The sequence below is a fragment of the Miscanthus floridulus genome, chromosome 19 (assembly GCF_019320115.1).
Source record: "Miscanthus floridulus cultivar M001 chromosome 19, ASM1932011v1, whole genome shotgun sequence".
In the NCBI taxonomy this organism is placed as follows: Eukaryota; Viridiplantae; Streptophyta; class Magnoliopsida; order Poales; family Poaceae; genus Miscanthus; species Miscanthus floridulus.
The window spans coordinates 25567597-25593799 of NC_089598.1; the positions used below are offsets into that span (position 1 = coordinate 25567597).

General features: G+C 40.8%; 1 protein-coding gene across 1 annotated transcript; it reads right to left on the minus strand.

Moving 5' to 3' along the window:
* Positions 1–20519: 20519 nt before the first annotated feature.
* On the minus strand, positions 20520–23576 carry LOC136527553 (probable cinnamyl alcohol dehydrogenase 1). Its single transcript, XM_066520324.1, has 7 exons — positions 23417–23576; positions 23117–23215; positions 22630–22743; positions 22306–22533; positions 21686–21971; positions 20929–21079; positions 20520–20845 (listed from the first exon to the last, which is right to left on the minus strand). Exons 2-7 carry the CDS (start codon positions 23203–23205, stop codon positions 20649–20651), a joined length of 1065 nt encoding a protein of 354 aa, XP_066376421.1. The 5' UTR covers positions 23206–23215; positions 23417–23576; the 3' UTR covers positions 20520–20648.
* Between the last annotated feature and the right edge of the window lie 2627 nt (positions 23577–26203).

Here is a 26203-nt window from a genome sequence, read left to right on the forward strand (position 1 = left end):
CCTCTTCATCATCGAGTGGGGTCGATCCGCAACTGCTGTGACCCCTGAACTGTGGGCTAAAGCTAGTCAGAAGAGGTTCTTGTGGTACTACTTCCGATCCCATGGATGCCATAAGTACATTGACTTTTTCTTGAACCCTCTCATCAATCCATTTTTTGAATTTATCTTCCACCTCTTTCAGAACCCTCATATACTCTGCCTCTTGTGTCGCTCTACCCCTCGAGTAGCTCCGATAAGTGGAAGATTCTTCCTCGAATGCTATTTTCCAAGGAACAAGACCGGCTCCTCTTGTGCGACCAGAGTGCTCCTTGTTTCTAAGTGCATGGGTGAGCACGTCATTCTCCCTATTAGTACTATGGGTCCCTTTCCTCACCTCATCATTTACCTCAGAGATCCTTTGGACGAGGCTGCTCATGGCTGGATTTGTGCAACTAAAGCTCCCATCTAGGCCGTGGTGTAACCCCCTCGCCATATAGAAATATATCGATCTAGGCTCCTAATTGGCAGTCTCAGGCTCAATGCCATGGCATTCCACATCCTCAAGTTCCCTTTCAAATACATCCATCTTACTAGCGTAGCCACGATAGCATGTATTGCTCAGTTCCAAGTACTCCTCGCATTCCACATCCTCAAGTTCCTTAAGCGAGTTCTCCTTATTCTTCCTACTCAGTTCCAAGTACTCCTCGGATTGCATGTATTGCTTGAATTCCTACCAGAAGTCCTTCTGCTTGGTGTACTCTCCACCATCCCAATTTGGCTCTTTATCCTCGAGGATAAATTTCTTGTACAATATCCCCTTGAAAGTCTTGAAGCATGTCCCCATGATTTCTTTCGCTTTTTTCTTAACTTGCTCCTTGTCATAGTCCTGTGGGAAAGTGAAATACTGTGGGATCCATTTCTCCCATATGTCATCCTTCTCACTTTTGGGAACCCTCCACGGGTCATCATCTTTCTCAATCCACTTCCTGTACTTAATCGGGATGTAGTCCCTTACAAGTGCCCCGATGACAGTCTTGTATTTGGCCATAGCTTTTTTAGGTGCGAGCGGCTCATCAACTTGGTCAAACTCAGTGATGTGCTAGTGTGTATTCCTACCAGTAGGAAGCTGTGACACGCCTCACTTGGTTCTGCCCTTGCTGTTACCCAAACCATCTGGCTACTCGGTCGGCTCAACCTCCTGCTGGAGACACCAAGTAAGCTAATACACTCTCAATTAATTAGCGTGTGTGGCTACCTAGTCACATTATACCTAAGTTACCTGGTCATCTTGGCCATCTTGATCTAGCTTGATAAGAGTGGTAGGGGTCCATGGTACCTCGTTCTCACCGTCCTGATTGTTACCACCACCGTTTGTCGGATCATGCTGCTCTCCCATCCCACCAATATTAGTCGCTTCTTGTTGCCTATCAGTTCTGGGACGACGGGTTAACGGGCGATGATGAGTCATGGCTGTGATATGATCATGGTCAGTTTTGGCTGCATACAACTACTAGTAACATTTGTGCATATATATATATATATATTACCCAACTAAAAGAGATTTAATGCAAAGTATAATAATAAGTCCACAAATAGCTCACGTACAACAAATGCATTGTTTGATTAGCTCCATACAACAAAGTCCACCTACTGTTCAATGAAACAAAGCCTACATCAACTTTTAATTAAGAAAAGCAATGATCATAGCCATAAATAAAAGCATGGCATCTTTCCAAGACCAAGGAGCAATTCTCCTAATCTTCATATCTCCGGCGGGTGGATCCTCTTCAATCTTCATTGCCGGTGGATGGCCATGGTTTGCACTCATTGGACAATAGTAGGCCCTCAAAGCTTCAGCTTCTGTGTTGTATTTTTGATAACAATTACCTGGGTATCGATTGACTTGAGCATAGCAATCTTCCCAAGTAAGGTAGATCACATGCATTCGACCAACATGCACTACATACCATGCCATGGTTGCCTATACATGTAACCAAATTTGTTGATAGTGCTATGTCATTCAAACATGTTGTAGACTAAGCAAACTAAGTTTAGTGTATTGAGCACACTTGAGTCACGATTTATTCTCCATACACAAACAACGCCTAACAATATGATACATTCAAACACTAGGTGCACAAGTATAAATGGACCATACATAAAATAGGCTATTTGCAATATCGAGATATTTTTTCAGACATAGGTTGCATACTTACATCTGCATGTTTTTCTGGCACGTGCATTCATTTAGATATGGTCAGTAATTAGGTATATAGTACCTTTCATTGCACTTGCTTCAAACCTAAACAACCAGCTAGTGCTTACAAATGCAAACTGAAATGACTAAGTTGTCACAAAAGTACCAAAGCCTAATCCTAGTTCTCAGTATTGATTCATGTTACATGGCATGCTACATTCCTTATAAACTGTTGCACTCTAGCAAAAGTAGAAATAATAAAGCTACTTCAAAGTAATTGTTTGATGAGAATAATTTTCAAACAAACCAACTAATTCACTCAAAACAGCAATAAACAAATGTAGTCCAACCAAACATGAACTAAGGAAATTTGAAGTGATTCTACATGAATCTATCATCCTCACGGGCATTTTAGCGAACACCTAAGGGGCATGGCCGAAGGCACTCACCGTGGGGGGTGGTAGTAGCTCTCCGCGCGCTCCTGAGGGCCACGGTTCACGGCTAGCTTTGGTAGCTGTAGACGTGGACGAGGGCACGGCCGACATGGACGACTAGACGAGGGCGTGGGTGACGTTGGTGGTCCCATGGTGCTCTGGTGGTGTCGAGGAAGACGAGGGCGTCGGCGTGGCACGAACGGCATCGGGCAGTGTTGAGGAAGACACGGGCGTCAGACGGTGGCGCGGGGGATGACATGACGGCGCTGGTGGCGGCACGACAGCGTGGAGCAACGCGGTGTGGAGGATTGAGGGGCGGGGCACGGCGTCGGGCAGCTTCCTAGCTACGGACCATCGGGTGCACTATGAAGAGGAGGGCGTGAGCGCAGGGGGTGGTTGGGCGGGTGGAGGCGATGCTTCGCCGATGTGGAGGAAGACAGCGGCGCGGACATTCGAAAGAGGGCGAAAAATTTTGCTAGCATGTGCTCTAGTTACATATAGGATGACGCATCACTGCCGGTGGCCAAGAGAAACCGATAATGATGAGTTGCAGCACTGTCGGTTCCGCTTAGCCTTTATGTAGTGTTAGTATCGAGTTCCTTACGAACTCGTACTTCTAGCGCAGCAGTTAAGACACCGCACTCTGTAGCCCGAGGCCCAGGTTCGAACCCTGTGTAGCACAGGCGGGTCAAACTTTTTTATTGATTTTTCAATAAGCCAACTGCACTCTAAATAAATAAAAGAAAAGAAAAAACAAACCCTAACACAATTACTATCCTAGCGCAGCGGTTAAGTCTATACACTTTGGAGCCCGAGACATGAGTTGAAACCCCGGGCGGGCAATTTTTTTTAATTTTGTTTTATTTTCGAATATAAATTTACTACACTATATCTAAATAAAAAAGTTAAAAACTACAGCTAACGCAAACACTATCATAGCGCAGTGGCTAGGGCTTGCTACTCTGGACCTCGAGACCCGCGCTCGAACCCGAGGCTGAGTATTTTTTTTTTGAATTTTTTTAAATATATGTATCACTGGTAGTTGTCATCGCTGTCGGTTTCTTACCATCATTGTCGGGTATTTTAAACCGACAGTGGCGATTATATATATATATATATATATATATATATATATATATATATATTCTTTTTTTAAACTGAATAAATTCATGCATTTATATTCCTATTGCACCTATGTCCAAATGGCATGTACATCCAAATTATGGCCCCACACAAGATCTTAGGTTTTTCTGATCATTTTTATTATCATTATATTTTTCTTTGTGGCAGACAGGACAAAAGAGGCACAATTATATGTTAGGCACACTAGAATTTTGCATCCACCTCAACCAAAAATTAGTCCCTAGGGCACATCATACCCTGTGGAAAAGTTTGGCACCATTCCAGATCATTTCAGGGGTAGGCTCAGTTCAACTTCTAATTAATCGGTGACGTCGCGCGGAAATTCAATTAAATAGCAGAAAGTACCAAACCATCTCAGAAAAATCCCAAACTTGGTGGTTCCTTCACCCGTGGCACGTGCAAGCCTAAAAAAAGTTTGAGACCAGTATGACATCAGAATGCATATAAACCATAGAAACCTTGGGTACCTAGATGTTTAGTCATTGTAACATGAGACGACTTCTATAGGTTTGTGAAGCAGGTATATACCGCCTATGTCCAAATGTCTTGAAATTTGTTTTGGAAGCATGTACACCTAAATTATGACCCCACACAAGATCTTAGGTTTTTTTATTATTTTCTTTATTATTATATTTTTGTTTGTGCTAGACGGGACAAAAGAGGCCCAATTACATGTAGGGCATACTAGAATTTTGCATCTATCTCGATCAAAAATTGGTACCTAGGGCACATAAGACCTAGTGGAAAAGTTTGGCACCATTCCAGATTGTTTTGTGTAGGCTCAGTTCAACCTCTAATTAATCGTTGACTTCGCGTGGAAATTCAATTAAACAGCAAAAAGTAGCAAACCATCTCAGAAAAATCCTAACCTTAGTGGTTCCTTCACCCATGGTACATGCGAGCTTGAGTAAAAGTTTGAGACCAATACGACATCGGAATGCATATGAACCACAAAACCCTTGGAAACCATCTCAGAAAAAAGTTTGAGACCAGTATGACATCAGAATGCATATAAACCATAGAAACCTTGGGTACCTAGATGTTTAGTCATTGTAACATGAGACTATTTCTACAGGTTTGTGAAGCAGGTATATACCTCCTAGGTCCAAATGGCTTGAAATTTTTTTTGAAAGCATGTACACCCAAATTATGGCCCCACACAAGATCTTGTGTTTTTCTAATTATTTTCTTTATTATTATATTTTTCTTTGTGCTAAACAGGACAAAAAGAGTCCTAATTACATATTGGGCACACTAGAATTTTGCATCCACCTAGACCAAAAATTAGTCCCTAGGGCACATAAGACCCTGTGGAAAAGTTTGGCACCATTCCGGGTCATTTTAGGTAGGCTCAGTTCAACCTTTAATTAATCGGTGGTGTCGCGCGAAAATTCAATTAAACAACAGAAAGTACCAAACCATCTCAGAAAAATCTCAAACTTGGTGGTTACTTCACCTTGTGGCGTGTGCAAGCCTGAGAAAAAGTTTGAGACCAATACAATACCAGAATATATATGAACCACAGAAACCTTGGGAACCTAGGTGTTTAGTCGATGTAACATGAGATGGCTTCTATAGGTTTGTGAAGCAGGTATGTAGTGCCTATGTCGAAATGGCTTGAAAAAAAATTCAAGCATGTACACCCAAATTATGTCTCCACACAAGATCTTAGATTTTTTTGATTATTTTCTTTATTATTATATTTTTTGTGCTAAACGGGACAAAAAAGGCCTAATTACATCTTGGGCACACTAGAATTTTGCATCCACCTTGACCAAAAATTGATTCTTAGGGCACATAAGACCCTGTGGATAAGTTTGGCACCATTCCAGATCATTTTGGGGTAGGTTCAGTTCAACCTCCAATTAATCGGTGACGTCGTGCGGAAATTCAATTAAATCGGAGAAAGTACCAAACCATCTTAGAAAAATCCCAAACTTGATGTTTCATTCACCCATGGCATGTGCAAGCCTGAGAAAAAGTTTGAAACCAATACAGCACTGGAATTTAGAGTTCTCATTCCACAACACATGAATTATATGACAAACACAAGCCGAATTAAACTTAAACCTTGCGAATTAAACCTAAACAAACACTAATTCGAGGGTGGATGCGCAGCACCATACATTTGCATCCAAGCATGATAATTGATGTCATAGATTCTATAATCACAGCCATCGATGAAGGCCAATACCCGTACGATTGCACTCTCTTGTGGCTCAAAAGACCGGTGACATGGTCGTCCATAGATATAACCTACTAAACGATCATTGGCCCCATTAGTAAATCTTATGTAGAACTGGTGTCCTGCAGTAGTGTGCTGGCCAAGGTTCCTAGTATAGTACTCCTAGTCATACCCGAGTCTTTTCGTAGCTTGGTCTAGAATGGCCGACAACCCCAATGCCGCATAGGTAATGTCATGGAGCACCACCGGCAAGCGAGCAACAAAATGAGAGATCATTATTACAATAATAATATAATAAATAACCATAACTTAGGTATCAATGACGTTGATTTTACCACATCCATTTGGTTGTAGCTCGCCCAGTATTCGCTTACTTGCGGAACGGGGACATCACCAGCACGCGGGACGATTGCCGAGCAGCGATAAATCCATGCCGCTTTGGTCAGATAGTCCAGAGCACACCGAATAGGATGACTCTGTCAACCTCACGGCGTTCCCAAGCTTCGGCGTTGCTCTATCTTCAGAAACAATCTTGTAGTACCTTTTGTGTGCACCATCCTTGTGGATGACCACGCTTATTGAAATTTATATGTGGAGGGCTTTCTCCCACAGAGATGCCATAGATGTGTATACTAGCTAGAGAGAACGAAGTGAGAAATAAGCAGCAAGAGGGTGGCAAGACTTGGCTGTTGAGAGGCTAGCTCCCGGCCGATGACCATTTTATAGGGGCTAGCAGTCGTGTACGTTTTTATTTTTTGAAGTAAAGCTGTCAGGGTAGGTGGAAGCAATGCTCCTGCCATGGTGGTCAGCAGTAGCACTGTAGGCCCGTGAGGAGCATCTTTAGATCACTGTCGGTTTTAGTTAAAAAATGACAGTGAAGGTGCCCATCTATGCCGATTTTGGGAACCGGCAATGATAGCTTGTATCACTGTCGGTTTTTAAACCGAAACTGACAATGATGGACCCTGGCATGCTGCAATGCTACAGCTGGGCTGCCTGCCATCGCAGCTTTTTTAAAAAAATAAATAAATAAATTGTCTCGTCACTGGGATTCGAACCTGGGTCTCGGGGTACATAGTTTAGTGGCTTAACCGCTACGCTAGGATAGGGAGTTCAATTGGTTTTGTTTTATTTTATCTTTTATCCTATGCGCAATATTAATTAATAAAACAAAACATAAAAAGTTTGGCCCGTCTGGGGCTTGAGCGCGGGTCTAAGGGTCCAGAGTGCGCGGCCTTAACCGCTGCGGTAGTGTAGGGAGTTCAGTTAGATTGTTTCATTTTTTTGTTTTATCCCACGCTACCGCACTATTAATTAATAAAACAAAACACAAAAAAAGTTTGGCCCACCTAGGGCTTGAACGCGGGTCTCAGGGTCCAGAGTGCGCGGCCTTAACCGCTACAGTAGTATAGGAAGTTCAGTTAGTTTGGTTTTATTTTTTGTTTTATCCCGTCCTAACACACTTTTAATTAATAAAACTGAAAAATGTACTCAAAATTAGTTTATATTCTATTTTCTTTTATTTAGACACACTATTAAAAGTTTTGTTCAATTTTCTCTTATTTAGACTAGGATTGGTTTAGTTTTTTCTTTTATTCGTTTATTGTTTCTAAATACATTTAGTTTATATTCTAAAATAACATAAAAATTTGTGTCTTGATTATTTAATTCTATGATAGTTAATTAATGGTCTATAATTATCAAATAATAGTGTTTGTGAACATCATCTTAATATTTGATTATATAATCAATAATTAAATTATAGAGATACGTACAAAATATAAATTAAATATTCAGTGCGAATTACTGATACAACATCTGAATAATGATTACATAGTTAATAATAATCTAACTATCTTCATCGGGTCCAGCAATGAGGTCCTCATCGTGATCACACCGGACGTAAGCAGGTTCGTCACCCTCTTCAACGATAGGTAGGGGTACGTTCGCCCCGAATGCAGGCATTTTCTGATAGCCCCTGTAGTCTTCTTCGTCCATCACTCCATCGATACCGACAATCTTCCTTTTTTGTTCCAGGACAACTTTTAGCTTTGCTTTTGTCTTGTTGTCTCCTGCATAGAAGATTTGCATAACATCTTTTGCAAGGACGAAGGAGTCATCTCGGTATGTGGTCTTGATGAGATCAACGGTAGTGAACCCTTCTCTGTCGGTGGTGATTTCCTCGAGCTAGACCCACTAGCAGCAAAAAAGAGCTGCCTTCAACCGACCGTAGTCTAGCTCCCATATCTCCTCTAAGAAAATATAGTAGGTCGCCTACACATTGTTGTTTTCGTCGTGAGCATCGAAACGAACACCACTGTTTTGGTATGTGCTCTTTCCATCTTGCTTTTTTGTGTAAAATGTAAATCCAATGATCCGATACCCTTGGTACTTAACCAATGTACTCGAAGGTCCCTTGGCTAAGATATTCAACCGATTACCCAATGTTATTCCAATCAAGCGGCATCACAACCAGCTGACAAATTTTTCCTTATGTTTTTATCAAGTCAAGCATGTGACCTGGTCGGATACAAAGTTTGCAGCGATTGCCTATGCTCATCAATGTATGGCATCACATCCTTGACTTGCTAGAGAATAGCAAATTGTGCCTGTCTGAAAGAAATAGGGTCGTCTACTATAATAGATTTCTCCCCGATCGTTCCTTTGCCACCTAGTCTTCCCTCGTGATGAGATTTGGGAACTCCGACCCTATTGATGTCTAGATAATATGTGCAGAACTCAATGGCCTCCTTCGTTGACCATCCTTCAACCATGCCCCCTTCTGGCCTAAATCTGTTCCTAACATACCTCCTAAAAACTTTCATCAACCTTTCGAAAGGGAACATCTGATGCAGGTATATTGGGCCAAGGGCTCTAATTTGATCAACAAGATAAACGAGCAGATGCACTGAGATATCAAAGTAAGTCGGTGGGAAATGCATCTCAAGCCTAACTAGAGTTTTGGTTATGTCTCGCTGTAGCTGGTCCAGCGTGGACACATCAATGACCTTTTTTGAGATCATGTTGAAGAACGAGCATAGCTTTATGATTGGGGCGTCGACCTTTGGGGCGAGGATACCACGCAGGGCAACAAGGAGCAGCTGAGTCATAATGACATGATAGTCATGGGCCTTCATACAACCATAGTTGAACTTGAGTTCTCTCATGTTCACTAGCCTCTTCGGGTTCACACAGTAGCCCATCGGGACTTTGAGTTCATTGAAGAAAGAAATAAGCACACACTTTTGTTCCTTCTTCAAGGTCCACGACGCAACCGGAAGTTTGAACTGGCCATCCTCTAGTGTCACGGGATGCAGCACCTTCCTGTTTTCCAAGTGTTGCATGTCCAAGCATGTGGCTAGTGCATCCTTCGATGTCCTCCCGGTGTCCATCAAGGTGTTAAGCATGTTACCACATACGTTTTTAGTAATGTGCATGGGATCAACATAGTGGCATACACTCAACACTGGCCAGTAAGGTAGTTTCCAGAAAACCGATTTTTCTTCCAGATGCTCCCATCAGGCGTTGCTACTGCATTATGCCCCTTCCCAAGGACAACCTCTAGTTTGTTGACTTCTCGAAGTATCACATGCCCGTCTCGATATTTTGGAGGTAAGCATTTCTCAATAGTCCCGTCAAAATCTTTTTTGTTCCTGCGGTAAGGGTGATCCTTAGGTAGCAACCTACGGTGTCCCATATAAACTATCTTTGAGTTCTTTGGTAGATGTATCTTATCGGTGTCGTCCAAGCATTCGACACATCCAGTATAGCCTTTTGTCTTCTCTCTAGACAAGCAACCTCGACCTGGCAGGTTGGTGACTGTAGCGATAAGTACTGCCTTGATCGTGACATATTCCTTTTTGTACTCATCCCAAACATCCTCCACACCCTTTTCAAACATCTGATCGAAGCCTTTATCGCTCAATCCGTTTGTCGATTTGAACTCTAATAGCATGATGTCGGCTTTCAATTTGCTCATTGGATAATTCTTATACAATGGTGTTTTGTCATCTTGTCTCATTTTCTCTAGCTTTCTCCGCTGTCTTTCACTAAGACATCCGGTCTCTACATTACGTAGCAGCTGAGAAATGCCATCGTTATCCTCGGTGTCGTCAGCTAGCGTGTTCCTAAACACATCATTAACTGTGGCCATAGGTTCTGTGTTGACACCAGGTTTCTCATCAGCATCGTGGATGGCTACGTCAAGCATGGCCACGTCAGGCATGGCCACATCATCATCATTTTCCTGCGGAACATTCACACCAACCTCGTCATGCATAGTCCATATCGTATAGTTTGGCATGAACCCCCTGGTAATCAAGTGCATTCATACAGACTCAATTTGAGCCCATTTCCTTTGATTCATGCAATCTTTGCATGGGCAGAAGACAGGGTTCCCATTCCTAGCATGGGCTTTGGCATCGGTGAAAAACTTGCCGACGCCAACCATGTATCACTTGTCCGTTCGGGACCCATACATCCACTCTCGATCCATCTCTGCACAACAAAATATTGAGATAGTAATTATAGAGAAATTAATAACAAGTGGAGCTTCATGAATAGCAATTGTTGCTTGAAACAACAATTTATTATATATTTATTTAATTTAGTCACCCTATTTTTGAAAAATATTATTGTACACTAATTATTAGAATATTGAAATTTGTAGCCTCGGCTATATAAATTGAAAATAGTAGCACCATTAAAAAACAATTATTTCACAATAATAAAGAACAATTATTCTACTCTATGCTATATAAAAATGGCGACACTAATTAAAAAAACAGTAAAATTGGAGATATCGTCATGAACAACAATGTAGCTCCAAACAATGTGTTGGTAGGTGGCACATGGATTAATTTGCTCACCAAAGTTGTAAAAGAATCTACTCTACTCCTATCAAGAACTAATTATAGCTCTACATACTAACAATGATCTTGACCACCATGTAATTAGCTAGGAATTTAAATGTGTTCAAATACACCAACCTTTTAGATGATGGATTCACCACAATTTGCTTGCAAGCCTTGCACAAAGTCTAATTGAAAAAGTGCTCTCTAGAATGGAGAAAGAACTAGAATGATAATCAAGCAATGTAGCCATCAAAACAACGCTAATTAAGCAACGAAATCAAAGGAGTGGATGCTTGTTACTAACCTTAAAGCAAGAAGATCAAGACATTCTTCCAAATCTAAAAGCTAGCTTCATAGTGAAGAGCAGCTGCAACAATAGAGGGAGCGACCCAAACGCGTGTCTCTGTGCTCGGGATGGAAGAGAGGAGGAAGGAGCATACGACGCTAGCTTTTTGTACTGTGAGGTTATCACCGTCGGTTCTTGTCTAGAACCGACAGTGATAGCCCACCATCACTGATAGTTCTTGGCTAGAACTAGCAGTGATAAGTAGACATCAACCCACTACCGGTGCAAGTCACAAATCGGTAGTGATGTGAACCTTTACTGCCGGTTTTGACCTAGTCCCAATTATTTTCTGATTTTCAAGCTCAGAACCTGTAGCACTCGGTTTTAAGAACAAAATCAGATACACACCATATGTGAGCCCAGGAAGTCGAATCTCACATATAGCTATAAATAAGGGTAATATCAATAGACAATGCTCAATATATAACGTACTTAGTATAAAGAATATAACCTTAGATAGCAAATAGCGGAAAGACAACTCTGATCTTTGGGAGAAGACTCCAATTCCACAGGGACAACTGACTGGTTGATCACAAGCCTAATTCCTCCAAACTCTAGCAATATGGTACCCATCTGGGATTTTTCCAAAGATTTAAAAAGTAAAGCAAGCGTAAGTACATGTCATACTCAACAAATATAACATGGGGTTTATGAGGCTCAAAAGGCTAACACTGGTTTAACTATAATTAGCTTTTAATGAGTCATCTTTTAGCAATTGGGTGGCAACAAGCTTATTCATAAGCCCATATAAACACATGATCAGGTAAACATGAATAATGAATAGCATAAACAGTAATCATTAGTGAGCATCTTCGTCATCAGTATCGTCAGTGTTCATCATCATTAACCATTAATGATCATCTATTCTGTAAGAGTTCTAAGGCCGCTCGTGACTGTGAGCACGGCTGATATACCAGTTTTACACTCTACAGAGGTTATACACTTTCACTGTGAGTCATGATTTACCCTTTTACCCGAGGTGATCAGCCTCTTGACCCACTACCAAGGAAGGTCGGCAGGGTTCACTATGAAGCCTTTCAAAGATTCGTCTAACAAGTTAGGGCCATTAAATTCACTCGGCAAACAGATGCAGATCCTCCCTTCCTGATGTCATAATGACACGCAACCTATACACAAGGGGACAGAGGCTGCACTATACCCGATTCGTCAAGACATTCTTACACCAATAAAGGTAACCACTAACAAGCTAGAAAATATCCTCATACTGAGCTAAGGCCAGAGCCATGTAGCCCTCATAGTTGTACTATAAGTCCTAGATGTTCGCTTACAGATAAGTCCTTAGGGAGAGGAATCTAGAGCACCATAAAAATAGTCCAATGCTCTAGCCCCCTGTTTCATGTTGCTAAAAAATATTTTTTAGTGTTTATTGCATATTCCATTAGTCAAGTTACAAGATCATGGTTGTAGTTGAGCACTAGCATCATACTACCCAATGCAATACCCTATAGGTATCAAGGAACAAGGTACACAGTACTAGAAAATCCTTAGTGGTAATCAAGGTAGACACATGCAACATGAATTATATGATTAAAGGTGTATAGAACAACAAGGATGGTCACATGCTATACTTGCCTTAAACTCATATCCTTCTTCTATTTAATTGTAACATCCAAAGGATTTCTTTTGGATCACTAACTTCTTTTATATCACCAACGTAAAGCTCACCGACTGGACATGATCATAAAACACCACACAAGTATCCATGTAATCATACATGAAGCAAACAATAGATCTAAATTAGAACAGTACACCAAACATAAAATCAAGATGAAAAGTTTGTAAAATGAATCTACGTCTCGCCACGAACACACAGAAGCGAAAAACACTCTAATCGGAGCTATAACGAAAAGTTATGAATTAAACAAGATTTCCTTTAACAAAATAATAGATTAAATCTAACGTTGAATTTCAAAAGTTGAAAATATATTTAACAGTAGGATGAACATGTAGATTACTCAATTACGAATCTAACGCAACTTGAATGGATCAAAACGGAATTAAAACGGAGAAGATATGACCTAATGAAGATAGTGGTAATTTTGTAAATAGATGGAACTTGATTTTTGAATTTAAAATGAATAAAATCTGAATTTAAACCGGCAAAGGACTGGGTATTATTTTGAAGAAAGACAGGAGCTCTTTAGAAAAACTGCAGAGCGGGGGAAATTTCAGATAGCCTAAGGTAAATGAACTTATCGCAGTGAAATCGTTGCCCCTGTTCGCTTGGAGGAATTTAGATGGTTTGGAGGAATGCTGGAGAAATTTGTGAGAGAAAAATACTGTTCTGGACGAAAAAAGAAGTGAATCCGGCCAGATTTAAGGGCACACGAACAGGCCAAAGCACGATACGATACAGTACAGCCGTACAGGTACAGGGGAGGGCGGAGGGGGGGGGGAGAAAAGACTCACCTCCGGGTCGATTCCTTCCGCGCCGGCAGGCCCCCCAACTCTCCTCGATCCAAGCGCGGCAAGGAATCTGTTACCGGGATGCAGATGCAGGTAGAGCCCGACGGCGAGCGAGCTTTTTATACTGTAATCGGGAAGAAGATGCAGTTGGTTGCTTGGAAGGGCGCAGACCGTATCACGTTCCGCTGGATCTGGATGGAATGGAACGGGGAGGGTGGCGGCAGCACTGACGTCGCAGACCTGGCTAACTGAATTGATTACGGCCTACGGGGCTTCTCGCGACTCGCGAACCATGAGTTCATGTTCATCGCTGATTAACGGGTTGGCGTGGCCGAGCGGCGCATCAGCGCATGCGTCAATCAATCCCTTTCCCTTTCATTGACGCCTTCAGCTAATGGGAGTGGGAGTGACGGGATCAGGATCATACGAGTACCGTCAGGACATTCAGAATTTTAAAGGTAAATAAACTAGCAATAGGAGAGATAAAAACACTTCTACATTTTTTTATATATAGTGTAATAAACATGGCAAAAAAACTCAAGTAAATCCTCATGAACGCTTGTGTTTTTTTCACGATATAGATAGATCATTATTCTCTTATATTGGATTTTATATTATTTGCATTATTTACTATGTCTTTATTCTTTTTTTAAAAATCTCAGGAATGTTTGTATTTTATCATATATCATATCATTTGGATTTCAACCTTAAATTTAATGTGTGGTTGTAGGGTCACTCCTGGCCTCGCACCCTCGCCGGAGGCTAGGCGGGGGAAGGACGATGGTTTCCCACAGGGATTGAACTCGATTCGGACCGAGAATAACCCAAAAGGAGAATGCAGGGTTAAATGCGGACTGACTGCCCATTAAATTGCCAAAGAACTTTGTCCGAACAATGGCGTCCTAGGGTATTTGTAGGGCACACCACAGGGCGATAGTAAAATTACGCAAGGGTTGCTCAGGCGCGCAGGTTTCTAATACACTGCTAAGGGGCATGGTGGTAACTTGCAATACCCCGGCCAACTACTCCATGCGCCGCCGCCGCCACTCCCGAGCTCCCAGGAAGGCTTCCTGTTCGCTTTGCTGAAAAGCCAGACTAAAAAGTATTGTTCGCTAATTTGTTGTAAGAGAGAAAACACTGCTACTACGCTGAAAAAATACAGGCTGATAAGCCAAATGAACAGGGCCTCGCCTTCTCTTGCCGCGAGGATCATCCTGAGGGTCCACCAGACCCCCATCAGCTTCCGTTCTCCTGCTACGTGTTGCCCCCGCCGTGACCTTCTCCTCTGCGTATGCCTGTAAAGAAGGGAAACAAATAAGCCTCGGCCTCCCGAGGGTTCCGCGACGCGATCGAGTGTTAGCGAGGGTCCGAGAAAGGCCAAGCAGCAGACGGGGGGAGGGGGGGCTTGCTGGGGGGCCTTCCCCCAACAGTGGTTAGTTTTATGCTATTCTTTCTTTTTTTTTATTGGTAGGTTTTTCTTAACAATGGTACAATTGGGTAATAGCAGAATACATAAGAGGGTATTTTGGACTAATTTTTGCATATTGATAGTAGTGCGTAATTTATTAGATGTCTATTGACATTTTGATTTTATTTTCTTCAATTAATGTCATAATTTCTAGACCTTGAGATCTAACATGGACCCTCTTTTGATTGTATCTATCTATACTATAAAAGAGCAAATGAATTGAAAAATAGTTGTTACCCAAAAAATCATACCCACGTTCTATTACAATTGTTGGATGGTAAGTTGTCTTTAAATCCAGTGGCGTATATTAACTTGATGGTGGGCTATCTGTGATCTCACATCTTACAGGTGAAATCTTACTCGTTCCTGCCGTTGTATTCTTACATCCCTTCTCTCACCGCGGTTTTTTTTTTCACGCATCTGTCAGCATACCCACCCGCCCATACCCATTTCTTCCGCCGCCGCTTGCTTCGGTGATGCTGATTTATTTGTTTCTCTTTCCCAGCGCCGCCAATCCTCCTCCCCTCTCCTCTCCATCGCACGCTAGGGGACGCTGGACGCCTGCAGTCACTCGGCGACGGAAGACCAGCGGATGCGCTCCTCAACACCACGTGCGATGTTGCACCAGCCAGCGTGAGTTCCATCTATTTCTTTCTTCTCTCTTTTCGGCTCCAATGCTCCCCGTTTCATTCATCTATTGGTTTCGCCTCCCTTCAGATCCAGATCATCGCCAACTCAAGCTTGAAGATAGCGCTGGTGAGGCAATGCATGTGAGGTAGGTACGTAATCCTGAATGACTGCCCCGTGTTCCTCCATCTTTTGCTTTCCAACATCTTCTACTGTTGTGGTTCTTGTAATGGATGTTTACGGATACAAGTTGATATCCTTTACTGTATTTTATAAGTTCGCTCTCCGCGGCGGCGGAGGAGGCCAAGATGGCGGCGCAGCAGCACCCCCGCGGCAAAGAAAGATGCGGAGGGACGGGCGCCGGCCTGAGTAGACTTATTTTAAATCTTTTTACATGTTTTTTTCTTTTGCTTAGCCTTGCAGGGCAGGAACGCCTTTTTTTGTTAGAAACTTTGATTGGTCTGTTGTTTCTGATAGCATTAGTTGCATGTATGTTGACCGGCTTTCTGTTTGCAGGAAACGGAATGTCTCTTTTCTGGACTTGAGAATCTGAGAGGATATTGTGCAGTTTAATTCCACACACTGATACCAGGGTTCCTGAGTCGAGATCTACAGAGGAAACTGTCCTCAGTGGATAGTGGTAACCGTCAGTGACTTGTACAAAATTTAATTTTCCCCATCAGATCTTTTCTGTGTGACAAACCACTATTAATTTTCCAGGCTTCTAATGGCTATATAGTCTAATCTGTGGCCTACTATATGATACTTTAGGTAAGTAGGAGACCATTAAATAGTAGGCACACATCGTAGAATGTTTCAGATTAAACAAAAAAGTATATTGGAACACATATGCTTTTAATGAGAAAACAAGTAATGCATTAAATTTCATAATTAATATATCATTGATCATGCTGAGATTGATGTTGTCTTTATACAGGGCAACAAAATAAAAGAGGTGTAATTAAAATAAATTATCCATGTTGCTATCTTTAGGATCTTTCATCTTAAATAAATTCTGACATTACAAGAGAGCTTTTCATATGCAGATATTATCCCCAAATTGTAAGTCTGTGAATAAGAGGATACAAAGTAAGCAGTGTCAACAAATTTAGGGTCCATTTGTAGTTTAGAAAGACTATATTTTCTCAAACATTATTATCCAACACATGGTTACAACATTGGTGGCATTCACTTCGGAAATGAACAAATCAAAGAAGCAGATCATATTGGGATGAAAATGTAAACCTGGAACGATTTCTTAAAAGTGGGTTTGAACCATCCTTTCATCAATATTCCAGTGCAAATGCATGAGCGAGATAGCCATACATATACTAGCATCTTTTATTTTCTTCCTATTTCATTTTTAAATTGTCACCGACACCTGAGAATAAGCATTGCAGTGCTCTAATTGGTATTGATTTGCCGTGCTCCTATTTTTGATAGATCTCTGATTGATTGATGCTCATATTATTTTGAGTCGAGTTTAGGTTCATAACTTCATATACAAATTGTGACTCAGGCAATTCAACTCTGAATTTTCATATAGAAATATGGTGCAGTAGAGTAGCACCTCCAACCTTAGTTTCATCATTCTGTCTAATGTCTCATATTCCCCGTTATCATTGCATTGTACTCTTTATACAAAATAGCCTAACAGCACAAAGAAATATTGAAAATCACCGGTCTTGTTGGAAGGAAGGGCATGGCCATGTCATCACAGCACAATGAATGTCAACACATTGATAGATTCAATTTGTTTATGTTTGTTTTGAGGTGGGTGGTATGTATAGCAGATAGCGCGAACCCACTCCCCACTGGTGTTATCATTAGAAGTGTATATAGAGTATGATGATAAGTGTATATAGTCAATTATTTATTATAAATTTGTTGATTTTATTTTTATATGTAGGTACTGTTATCATTGTGCATGGTTGAATACCCACCTGGTTCTGGCTCATATGGATTGTTCTAATTAATGATGTTACTGATCTTGGAGCTGGTGCAAGTGGCAAGGGAAGATCAGGCTATGTTACAGAACCATTATTATGGTGGAACATCTGAGTATATCATGAAATTTCTTAGCCTAATCATCTAAGGCCTTGTATAATTGTTAATTCAATCAATTAAAATTTTGAAGTGTACCATAAGGGAAATGACCGTTGTTGTGAAAGAAAGTTATCCTTTTAGTTGTGGGTTGGATTTTAATATGAATTCAAACATGGTGTTGGTGCTTACCAACCAACTCTTGTTGTAAATACACTGTTTATTTCCATTCGGTATATAAATTGAGCAGCAAACTCCTGCCGCAAATACACATTCTTATTTCTATTTGGATTCTTGTTATCTATTATATGAATCCTCTTGAACGTGTATTGTTATTTGTTGAAATTTTCACTGTAATTCCTCCATTAAGGATGAACCTTTTTTATGAACACGTGCGTGCCGTATATGTAGGAATTCAATTATTAAACACTTTTTTTACTCATCCATCTTGATATTTTTATAGACACGTGCGTGTCGCACGTGCATATCTACTGGTGTCGCGCGAGCCAAACCTCGTTCCCACCGCGTGTCGTCTTCCTCCTCCAACCCATGTGGTTGTCTTCCTCATTCAGCCCTCTCGCCCGCGGTCATCCTCGTTCCACCCCCACCGCCCTGGGGGTGACTTCCTCGCCGACGACCCCGCCCTCCTCCTCGTCCTCGCCCCCGCCACCGACCACCGCACCACCGCGGGCCCTAGGGTTCGCCGGAGCTCTAGCGAACCCTAGCGCCCGTGGCAGCCGCCTGCTTCACCTCACACCCCCTCTCGCCGGAGCTCCACCATGGCCATGCTCGTCGGCGACGCCGAGCTCCGAGCTCCGAGCTCTAGCCATGGCGCCCCCGCCCCTCCCTGTCCCAGCCATCGCTACCACCGCTAGGCCCCCTAAACTACCCGGCCTCCTTCCCCACCGCCTAGCTTGCCTGCTTCCCCCGGCCGGGCCCTTCTAAAGCCCGCGGAGTTGGCTTCTTCTCCCTCTCCGGCAACCTCCTCCTCACCCTAGCCACTGTCGCCGACATCTTCGTCTCTGGTGCTCACAGATCCAGGAGGAGGAGTAGGAGGAGGTGGAGGCCTACCTCGTCGACGCCACCGCCGAAGGGGAGGGAGGGAGGGAGGAGCTCGCTGGCTCGAGTGGGGGAGTGGGAGTGGGCGCGTGCGCGAGGTGGGCCAGGGAGGAGGTGAGCACGATCCGTCGCTTAATAGAGTTTTTGCCTTTGATTGACCAAATAGTAAGATAATACAGATTTTTTCTTACAACATAAAGTTTAGTGTTTCATATTGTACTAATTTTATTTGTATAATAAATAGAAAATTAACATATAATTGAACATTATATATAGATTTATAGATCTGATCATAACTTGAAAGTGTTCAACATATATATAATATAAGTACTAATTGTTTGATAAAAACAATGGATATTCAATTGAATACCCTTGACTCAAAGCAGACCCCGCATTGTAGCCCGGTAGTTAGGGATAGATCAGGATGTCTAAAGTATTCGTCTGATTTAATATGGATGCTAAATAGATGTATTCGAATTCACTTTCTATGCTTCTTCTCTATACGATTTTGAATTCTTATTCAAAAAAAATGTGAAATATTCGACATTATCCATATGTGAAGAACAAAGTACCATCTAAAACTTGTATTTATGACTGATTAACATTGTAAATGACAATTATTTTAATATAACTTTTAAACTATTTAAAAGTTATTTCTATGACTAATTAGGCCAATCATAAAGGTTAAGTTTAATTTATGATAATTTCAAAACTTATATTTATGATAATTTTAATATTATAATTAGAGCATCTCCAAGAGTATCCAAACCACTCTCCCAATCTATGATTTTTTGCAGGATAGGAAAAAAAATCATCTCCAACAACTCTCAATCCCACCTCCCAATCTTTTAGCACTTGGGAAAAAACCCCTTTTGCGCGTAAAGATGCGCGGACCGGAGGTCGCGCGTATCCCCTCCCGCCGATCTAAATGCGCATATGGTGCGGCCAATTATAAAGGTGTAAGGCCGGGGAAAGAATAAAGAGTACCAAAGAGTTCCTGATGCAAACGTACAAGAGAGAACAATTTAGAAAAGTAGTTAGGATAATTTAGAAATAGTATAGGATTTCTGATGTAAAATTATATTCTATATTTTAGGAGTGAATTATTAGAAACTGTTGGAGATGATCTTATATATTCCTCCAATACTTTTTTGCGAGTTAGAAAACTCTATGGTTTTGGAAAGAAAATATTGAGAACTCTGGGAGATGCTCTTAATGATATATAAAGGTTAAGTTTAATTAACTTTAATATGACTAATAATATTAATTTAAGTACTTTATTTTATTATAGATGAATATTATGTGTATTGAAACATTTATCTAACCCTTTGTTGATTTTTTGTACATTTAATTATAATAGAAATATTTATGTTTATGTGTTATCTACACTATCTTAAAAATATAGTAGATATCCGAATGCGAAACTAAATTTGGGATATCCATTTTGTATCTGGATTCATATTCGAATTAAAATATGGTAAATAGTGCTATCCAGACTCTGATTCCATACCAAACCAATGTGAATCCATCCCTATCGGGATAGGTAACCTCGACCTCGAGTACCATTAGCCGCGAACAAAGATTCTATGCAGTCACTGCTGCTACTGCAAGATAAGCAGTCATTGCCATCCATGCGAGAAGGAACAGCTTGAGTGAAAGCTCCGCTTTTCCCTGTTTCTATTCAACCTCTATTGTCAGCCGGTCTTATTGAGTAAAAAAAAACAGAAAAAAAAAGAGAAGGCATAAATATTACAATAATGAAATTAACACATGACTAGAATTGTAAATGAGCTGCAGCATTACATCAAGTTTATTTGACATGACTCACATTTGTGATTGCTCTTGTACACTAACAGAAAGACATACGAGAGCATGTGAACCAGCATGCTACTTGAAAGAGTTCTCGATGTCAATTACAAAGCGGTATTTCACATCTCGATTAACAAGCCTAGCCAAAGCCTCATTGATATAATCTATCTTAATGATCTCAATCTCTGGATAGATTTTGTTCGCTGCACAGAAGTTAACCATTTCTTGGATGTCTTTTGTACCTCCAACAACACTACCCGACAAGCTCCGCGCACCTAAAAAAGCCGTTCAGGTTAAATTTAAATAATTTATTTGTGTTACCATGTTTTTTCAGTACAGTGTCAAAACAGAGAATTACCAAGAAGAAGGCTTGCAGGATGCATTTTGATCTCACTGGGAAAGCCCACTAGTGTCATCACACCACCAACCTTAAGGAGAGAGAGATATAGATCAAACGGATGGTCACCAGAAGCGGTGTCCACTATGAAGTGCAGGGAGTTTTTCAGGGACTGCAATAGCAAGAGATCATATATTCACGGTCAGTTTTCAGGTAAAGCAGAACAAACATTACTTAGCTGTTATCTTTATTCTCAGCATAAGAAAACTATCCATGGTCATATACAGAACTGGCTGCCTGGAACTTTAAAGTCAAATAGCAAAACAATGAGAAACATAGTGATTTTCTATATGTTCCTTCCTTACGAAAATAATGTGATGTGCTTGTATCTTTGGTAATACAATGAAGAAATAAAAAGAACCCCACCAAAAGATGGCGTCATATTATCAAGAAGGCAAACAGGGTATATTCCCTCCATTTCAAAATGTAAGATGTTTTATTTTTATCCTAATTCAATTTTCTCTAATTTTGATCAAGTTTATAGAAAAATATATTAACATTTACAATACCAAATAAATGCACCATCAAAACACATTTCATGGTAGATTTAATGAAATAAATTTGGTGTTATAGATACCCGTGCATTTTTGTATTAACTTTGTCGAAAATAGAGAATTTTGACTTAGGACAAAAATAAAACTTACATATTTTGAAACAGATAAAGTACAAGTACTAGGTGTCTAGGTATGTTGAAATTATGCAATGTGCAGGTTAGTACCTCCATCTGCTGTGTGTCTGATGATATAACAAAATTATCTGCTCCAAGGAGGTTGATGGCTTCATCTCTCTTTGATTCACTTGTACTCAAAACTGTGACCTTAAGACCAAACGCTTTACCAAATTTCACAGCCATGTGACCCAGACCACCGAGTCCAATGACCCCAAGTGACTTTCCAGGTTGGTTCATGTTGTGTCGCATCATTGGAGTATACACAGTTATCCCGGCACACAGAAGAGGTGCTGCCTTTGCCAAAGGGTAGCCATCGGGTATTTGGAAGCAATACCTAAAGTTCAAATTAATCAACAGAAAATGCGATTACTTATCTGAGAAGTTGTACTGAACCAGCATCAAGGTGTCAATAGTGATTTATATGGACCTATATATTATCCTTTCATCATGTATTGATTATGATGAAAATGGATGGACAACAATAACCCAAATTTTACTCACTCATAAGAAACTACATAGCATCTTGAATACGACACAGTGTGATCAAATAGGCAAATGAAATTCCTGTGGAACAAAATACAACAGAACCTGTTTTCATCCCTAAAACTAGCTTTTATCAATATAAAAAAATCATGTTTGAGCAGCCAATTAAAACGGTACTGCCGTACCTTTCATGGACTACAATGTGAGTGGAGTAACCCCCCTTTGTGACAGTTCCATCTGTATCAATGCCATTGAAAGTAAAAACTCTTTCTGGGCAGTGGTTCTCTAGAGAGCTATTGCAGTTCTCACAATCTCGGCATGAGTTCACATATGTTCCAACACCTACATGGTCACCCACTTTAAAGCCTTTGACATCTGCACCAACCTGAGTTACAACTCCAGCTATCTCATGCCTGCACAAATTAATACCATTGACAAATATGATGTTTCGGCTATGATGTTCTGTTTCCTTTGAGGGATTCAATGTATTGATATGAAAACGCGCTTACCCAGGAACCAAAGGATATTTTGAATCATTGTGCATGTTCCGTGTCCAACCAACGTCAGCATAACAGACTCCACAGTATATGATCTTCAGCGCAACATCGCTGTTTTGCACTGCTCTGGAAATTATTATACATATAGTAGCTCTCATAAGAAGACGTTATGAAAATGAAACCAATAAGCTAGCTGAACAGAAATACAAGCACTTAAATTTCCGCAATCGCATCAGACCTAAAATGCTCACCCAACGCCCCATAGTAAGCATCAATTTCATAATTTAGTTTGACAGACCACGAGCAGAAGTAGCTGCGCTACTTGCTCCACACTAGACATGCTCAGTTGAAAACAGCTATGAAACACACTGAAAACCAAACATAATAATGTACATAAAAAGGCATGGAAACAATACGGTCCATAAATATCCCAAAGAAATAGGTTAGGCGTCGTTAAAAAATGATGCAACTTTTCACCAAATCGGGAGGGGGAAGCCACCTGCGGTTAAACTTGTATGGTGAGAGAACTCCAGAAGGATCTCTCGCTGCCCAAGCATCGCAGTTGCCGTTCTCTGATTCAGCAGCCATCAGAACTGAACTGCAGAATGAATTCGTGCCAAGTCAGTAAATCGAAAGAATCGGCTCTAACAGAAGCAGGGGAATTTTTTTTTCGGCAACATGCTTAGCACGTGTTTCGTTAAGAGAAGCAGAGGAAAAATTCAGATAGCCTATGCTAAATAAACTTATCGCAGTGAAATCGTCGCGGGCAGTACAGGGGAGGGGAGGAAAAAAGACTCACCTCCTGTCGATTCCTTCCGCACCGGCCGGTCCCCGAACTCTCCTCGATGCAAGCGCGGCAAGCAGGCTGTCGGGTATCGCCGGGATGCAATGATTTATAATGGGTTAGCGACTTAGCGGCCGACGGAGAGGTTGGCGACAGCAGTGACGTCGTAGACCTGGCTAAAACTGAGTTAATTACGGGGCTTATCGTGAGCCATGAGTTCATCGCTGATTAAACGGGTTGGCCTGGCCGAGCGGCGCATCAGCGCATGCGTCAATTCCCTTTCGCTTTCTTTGACGCCTTCAGCTAACGGGAATGGGAATATGGGATCAGGATCATATGAGTACCGTCGGGATATTCAGAATTTTAAAGGTAACATAAAACTAGTAATTATACCGGTGCCTTGTAACAGGAGAGATAAAAATACTTGTACATAAACATGCCAAAAAAAAAACCTCAACTAAACGCTCATGAGCGCTTCTATCTTTTTCACAATATATAGATAGATCATTATACTCTTATATTAGATTTTATATCATTTGCTTTATTTACTAGTATGTCTTTATTCTTTTTCTAAAAAATCTCAGGAATGTTTGTATTTTATCATAGAGGAGTATCATATATTATTTGGATTTCCAACTGAAATTTAGTATGCGTCATGTTATTATTTCTTTTCTATTGGTTTTATTTTTTTTATTAATGATAATGATGGCACATTAGGTAATAGCAGAATAGGCAAGAGGGTATTTTGGACAAATTTTAGCTAATGATAGTAGTGGGCAATTTATTAGATGTCTATTGAAATTTTGATTTTATTTTCTTCAATTAATGTGGTAATTTCTAGACCTTGAGATTTAATATGGACCCTCTTTTTATTGACCAAATACTAAGATAATAGATTTTCCCTTTTTTACAACATAAAGCCTAGTGTTTCATATAGTACTCATTTTATCCGTATAATAAATAGAAAATTTAACATATAATTGAACATTATATCTAGATTTATAGATCAGATCATAACTCGAAAGTGTTCAACATATATAATATAATTACTAATTGTTTGATAAAAATAATGTAGTTATTTAATTGAATACCCTTGACTCAAAGCAGGCCTGCCATTGTAGCCTGGTAGTTAGGGATGAATTTGGATGTCTAAATATCTAAACGTGTGATATTAATATATGTATTTTGGTATTTGCATCCAATTTTAATAAGGACGCTAAATAGATATATTCGAATTTGTTTTCTATGTTTCTTTTCTTTCCGATTCTAGATTTGTATTTAAAAAATGTGGAATATTCGACATTCTGAACGGTCAACGGTGGGAAAGCATGTTGTTTGGGTACAGAAGTACGTACAATGGGACCATTCTTTGGGTAAGGTTTCTAACAGGGGTGAAGCCAAGTATTCCTTGCCAAGTGCACTGGCACCGGAGCGAACCGGTGTCTGGGTGGTTTTTTCTATGGGGCGTTATTTTAATTGATGTAATCCATACAAATGGTTCAAAAGTCTTTATCTGACATATTTCTCTCCTACATCGCTACCTATTTTCCTAACACGGCACTGGGGCAGGGCGTTTGTGGCGGGTGGCACCGTACTCGCCTTTCTCCTTCGCCACTGACCGCCTTCTATCACTACCTCTTCTTCCCTATGTGCCCCTGTCTGCCTGTGCCCGCCAGCAGCAGCAACGTAGGCGCGCAGGCTCCAGCTGCCGCGTGTGGCCAAGCGGCCAAGAGAGGTGGTCATCACTGGTCGGGCCCAGGGCAGCTGGGCGCTGCCAGGCCACGCCACCATCCTCGCCCGTCGACTTGCTGGAATCGACCATTCCCTCGCTCAGTGTTGTCGTACTCATACGGAAGAAGGGTGAAAACCGCATGTTGCAAGACTATGTTTCAAGTGTTTCAGATATTTCAGAGGTATGTTGCAAGTGTTGTATATCGATGTTGTAAAAGTAGATCGGGATATTGCATATGTTGTAAGGGCTATTTAAGTATGTTTCAAGTTTATATTCTAAATGTTTCATCGTTCCAGACGTATGTTGCCAAGTTTATATTCTAAATGTTTCATCGCTCCAGACGTATGTTGCAAGTGTTTTATCTGGATATTAAAAAAGTAGATCTAGATGTTGCATATACATACATATTGCAAACATACGTTTCAAGTGTTTTTCAGGTGTTTCATATGTATATTTTGCAAATATTTCATCTAGATGTTACATATGTTTGCAATGGTCTTCAAATATTTTTCGAGTGTTTCTGCAAATGTTTCAAACGCTTGTTTTAAGTGTTCCATTTGTCTTCTATGTATGTTACAACTGTTGCATCTGGATGCTTCAAAAGTAGATCGGATGTTGTACATGAGATGCACGTGGGAAGTGGCTGATGACACAGCCGACATCCAGAGTGGCGCGAGCGACGTATGAGGCGGCACAGTCCTACTGCTAGTGCGCTCGCTCACTCCCTGTGCGGGCACCACGGACGCTAGCACCTAGATTGGACGTACGCTAGCAAGTCCGGTTATTACAAAATAATCTTCCATAGTACTCCCTCCATCCCAAATTGTAAGTCATTCCAAGAATCTTGGAGAGTCAAAACATCTCAAGTTTGACTAAGTTTATATAATAAGATAATAACATTTATGATACCAACTAAGTACCAATAAATTCTTTGTTAATTATATTTTTATAGTATATCTATTTGATGTCATAAATCTTTGTAATTTTTTTTATAATTTTGATCAAACTTGAAAAGCTTTGACTCTCCAAGATTCTTGGAATGATTTACAATTTGGGATGGAGGGAGTAGA

Excerpts from the sequence above, each read along its gene's own strand:
- LOC136527553 (XM_066520324.1), bottom strand. The coding sequence starts at position 23,205 with ATGGCTGCTGAATCAGAGAACGGCAACTGCGATGCTTGGGCAGCGAGA. Across the intron at positions 22,744-23,116 it reads CCATACAAGTTTAACCGCAG|AGCAGTGCAAAACAGCGATG; the intron begins GTGGCTTCCCCC and ends AATAATTTCCAG. Across the intron at positions 21,972-22,305 it reads CACATTGTAGTCCATGAAAG|GTATTGCTTCCAAATACCCG; the intron begins GTACGGCAGTAC and ends TTTGAACTTTAG.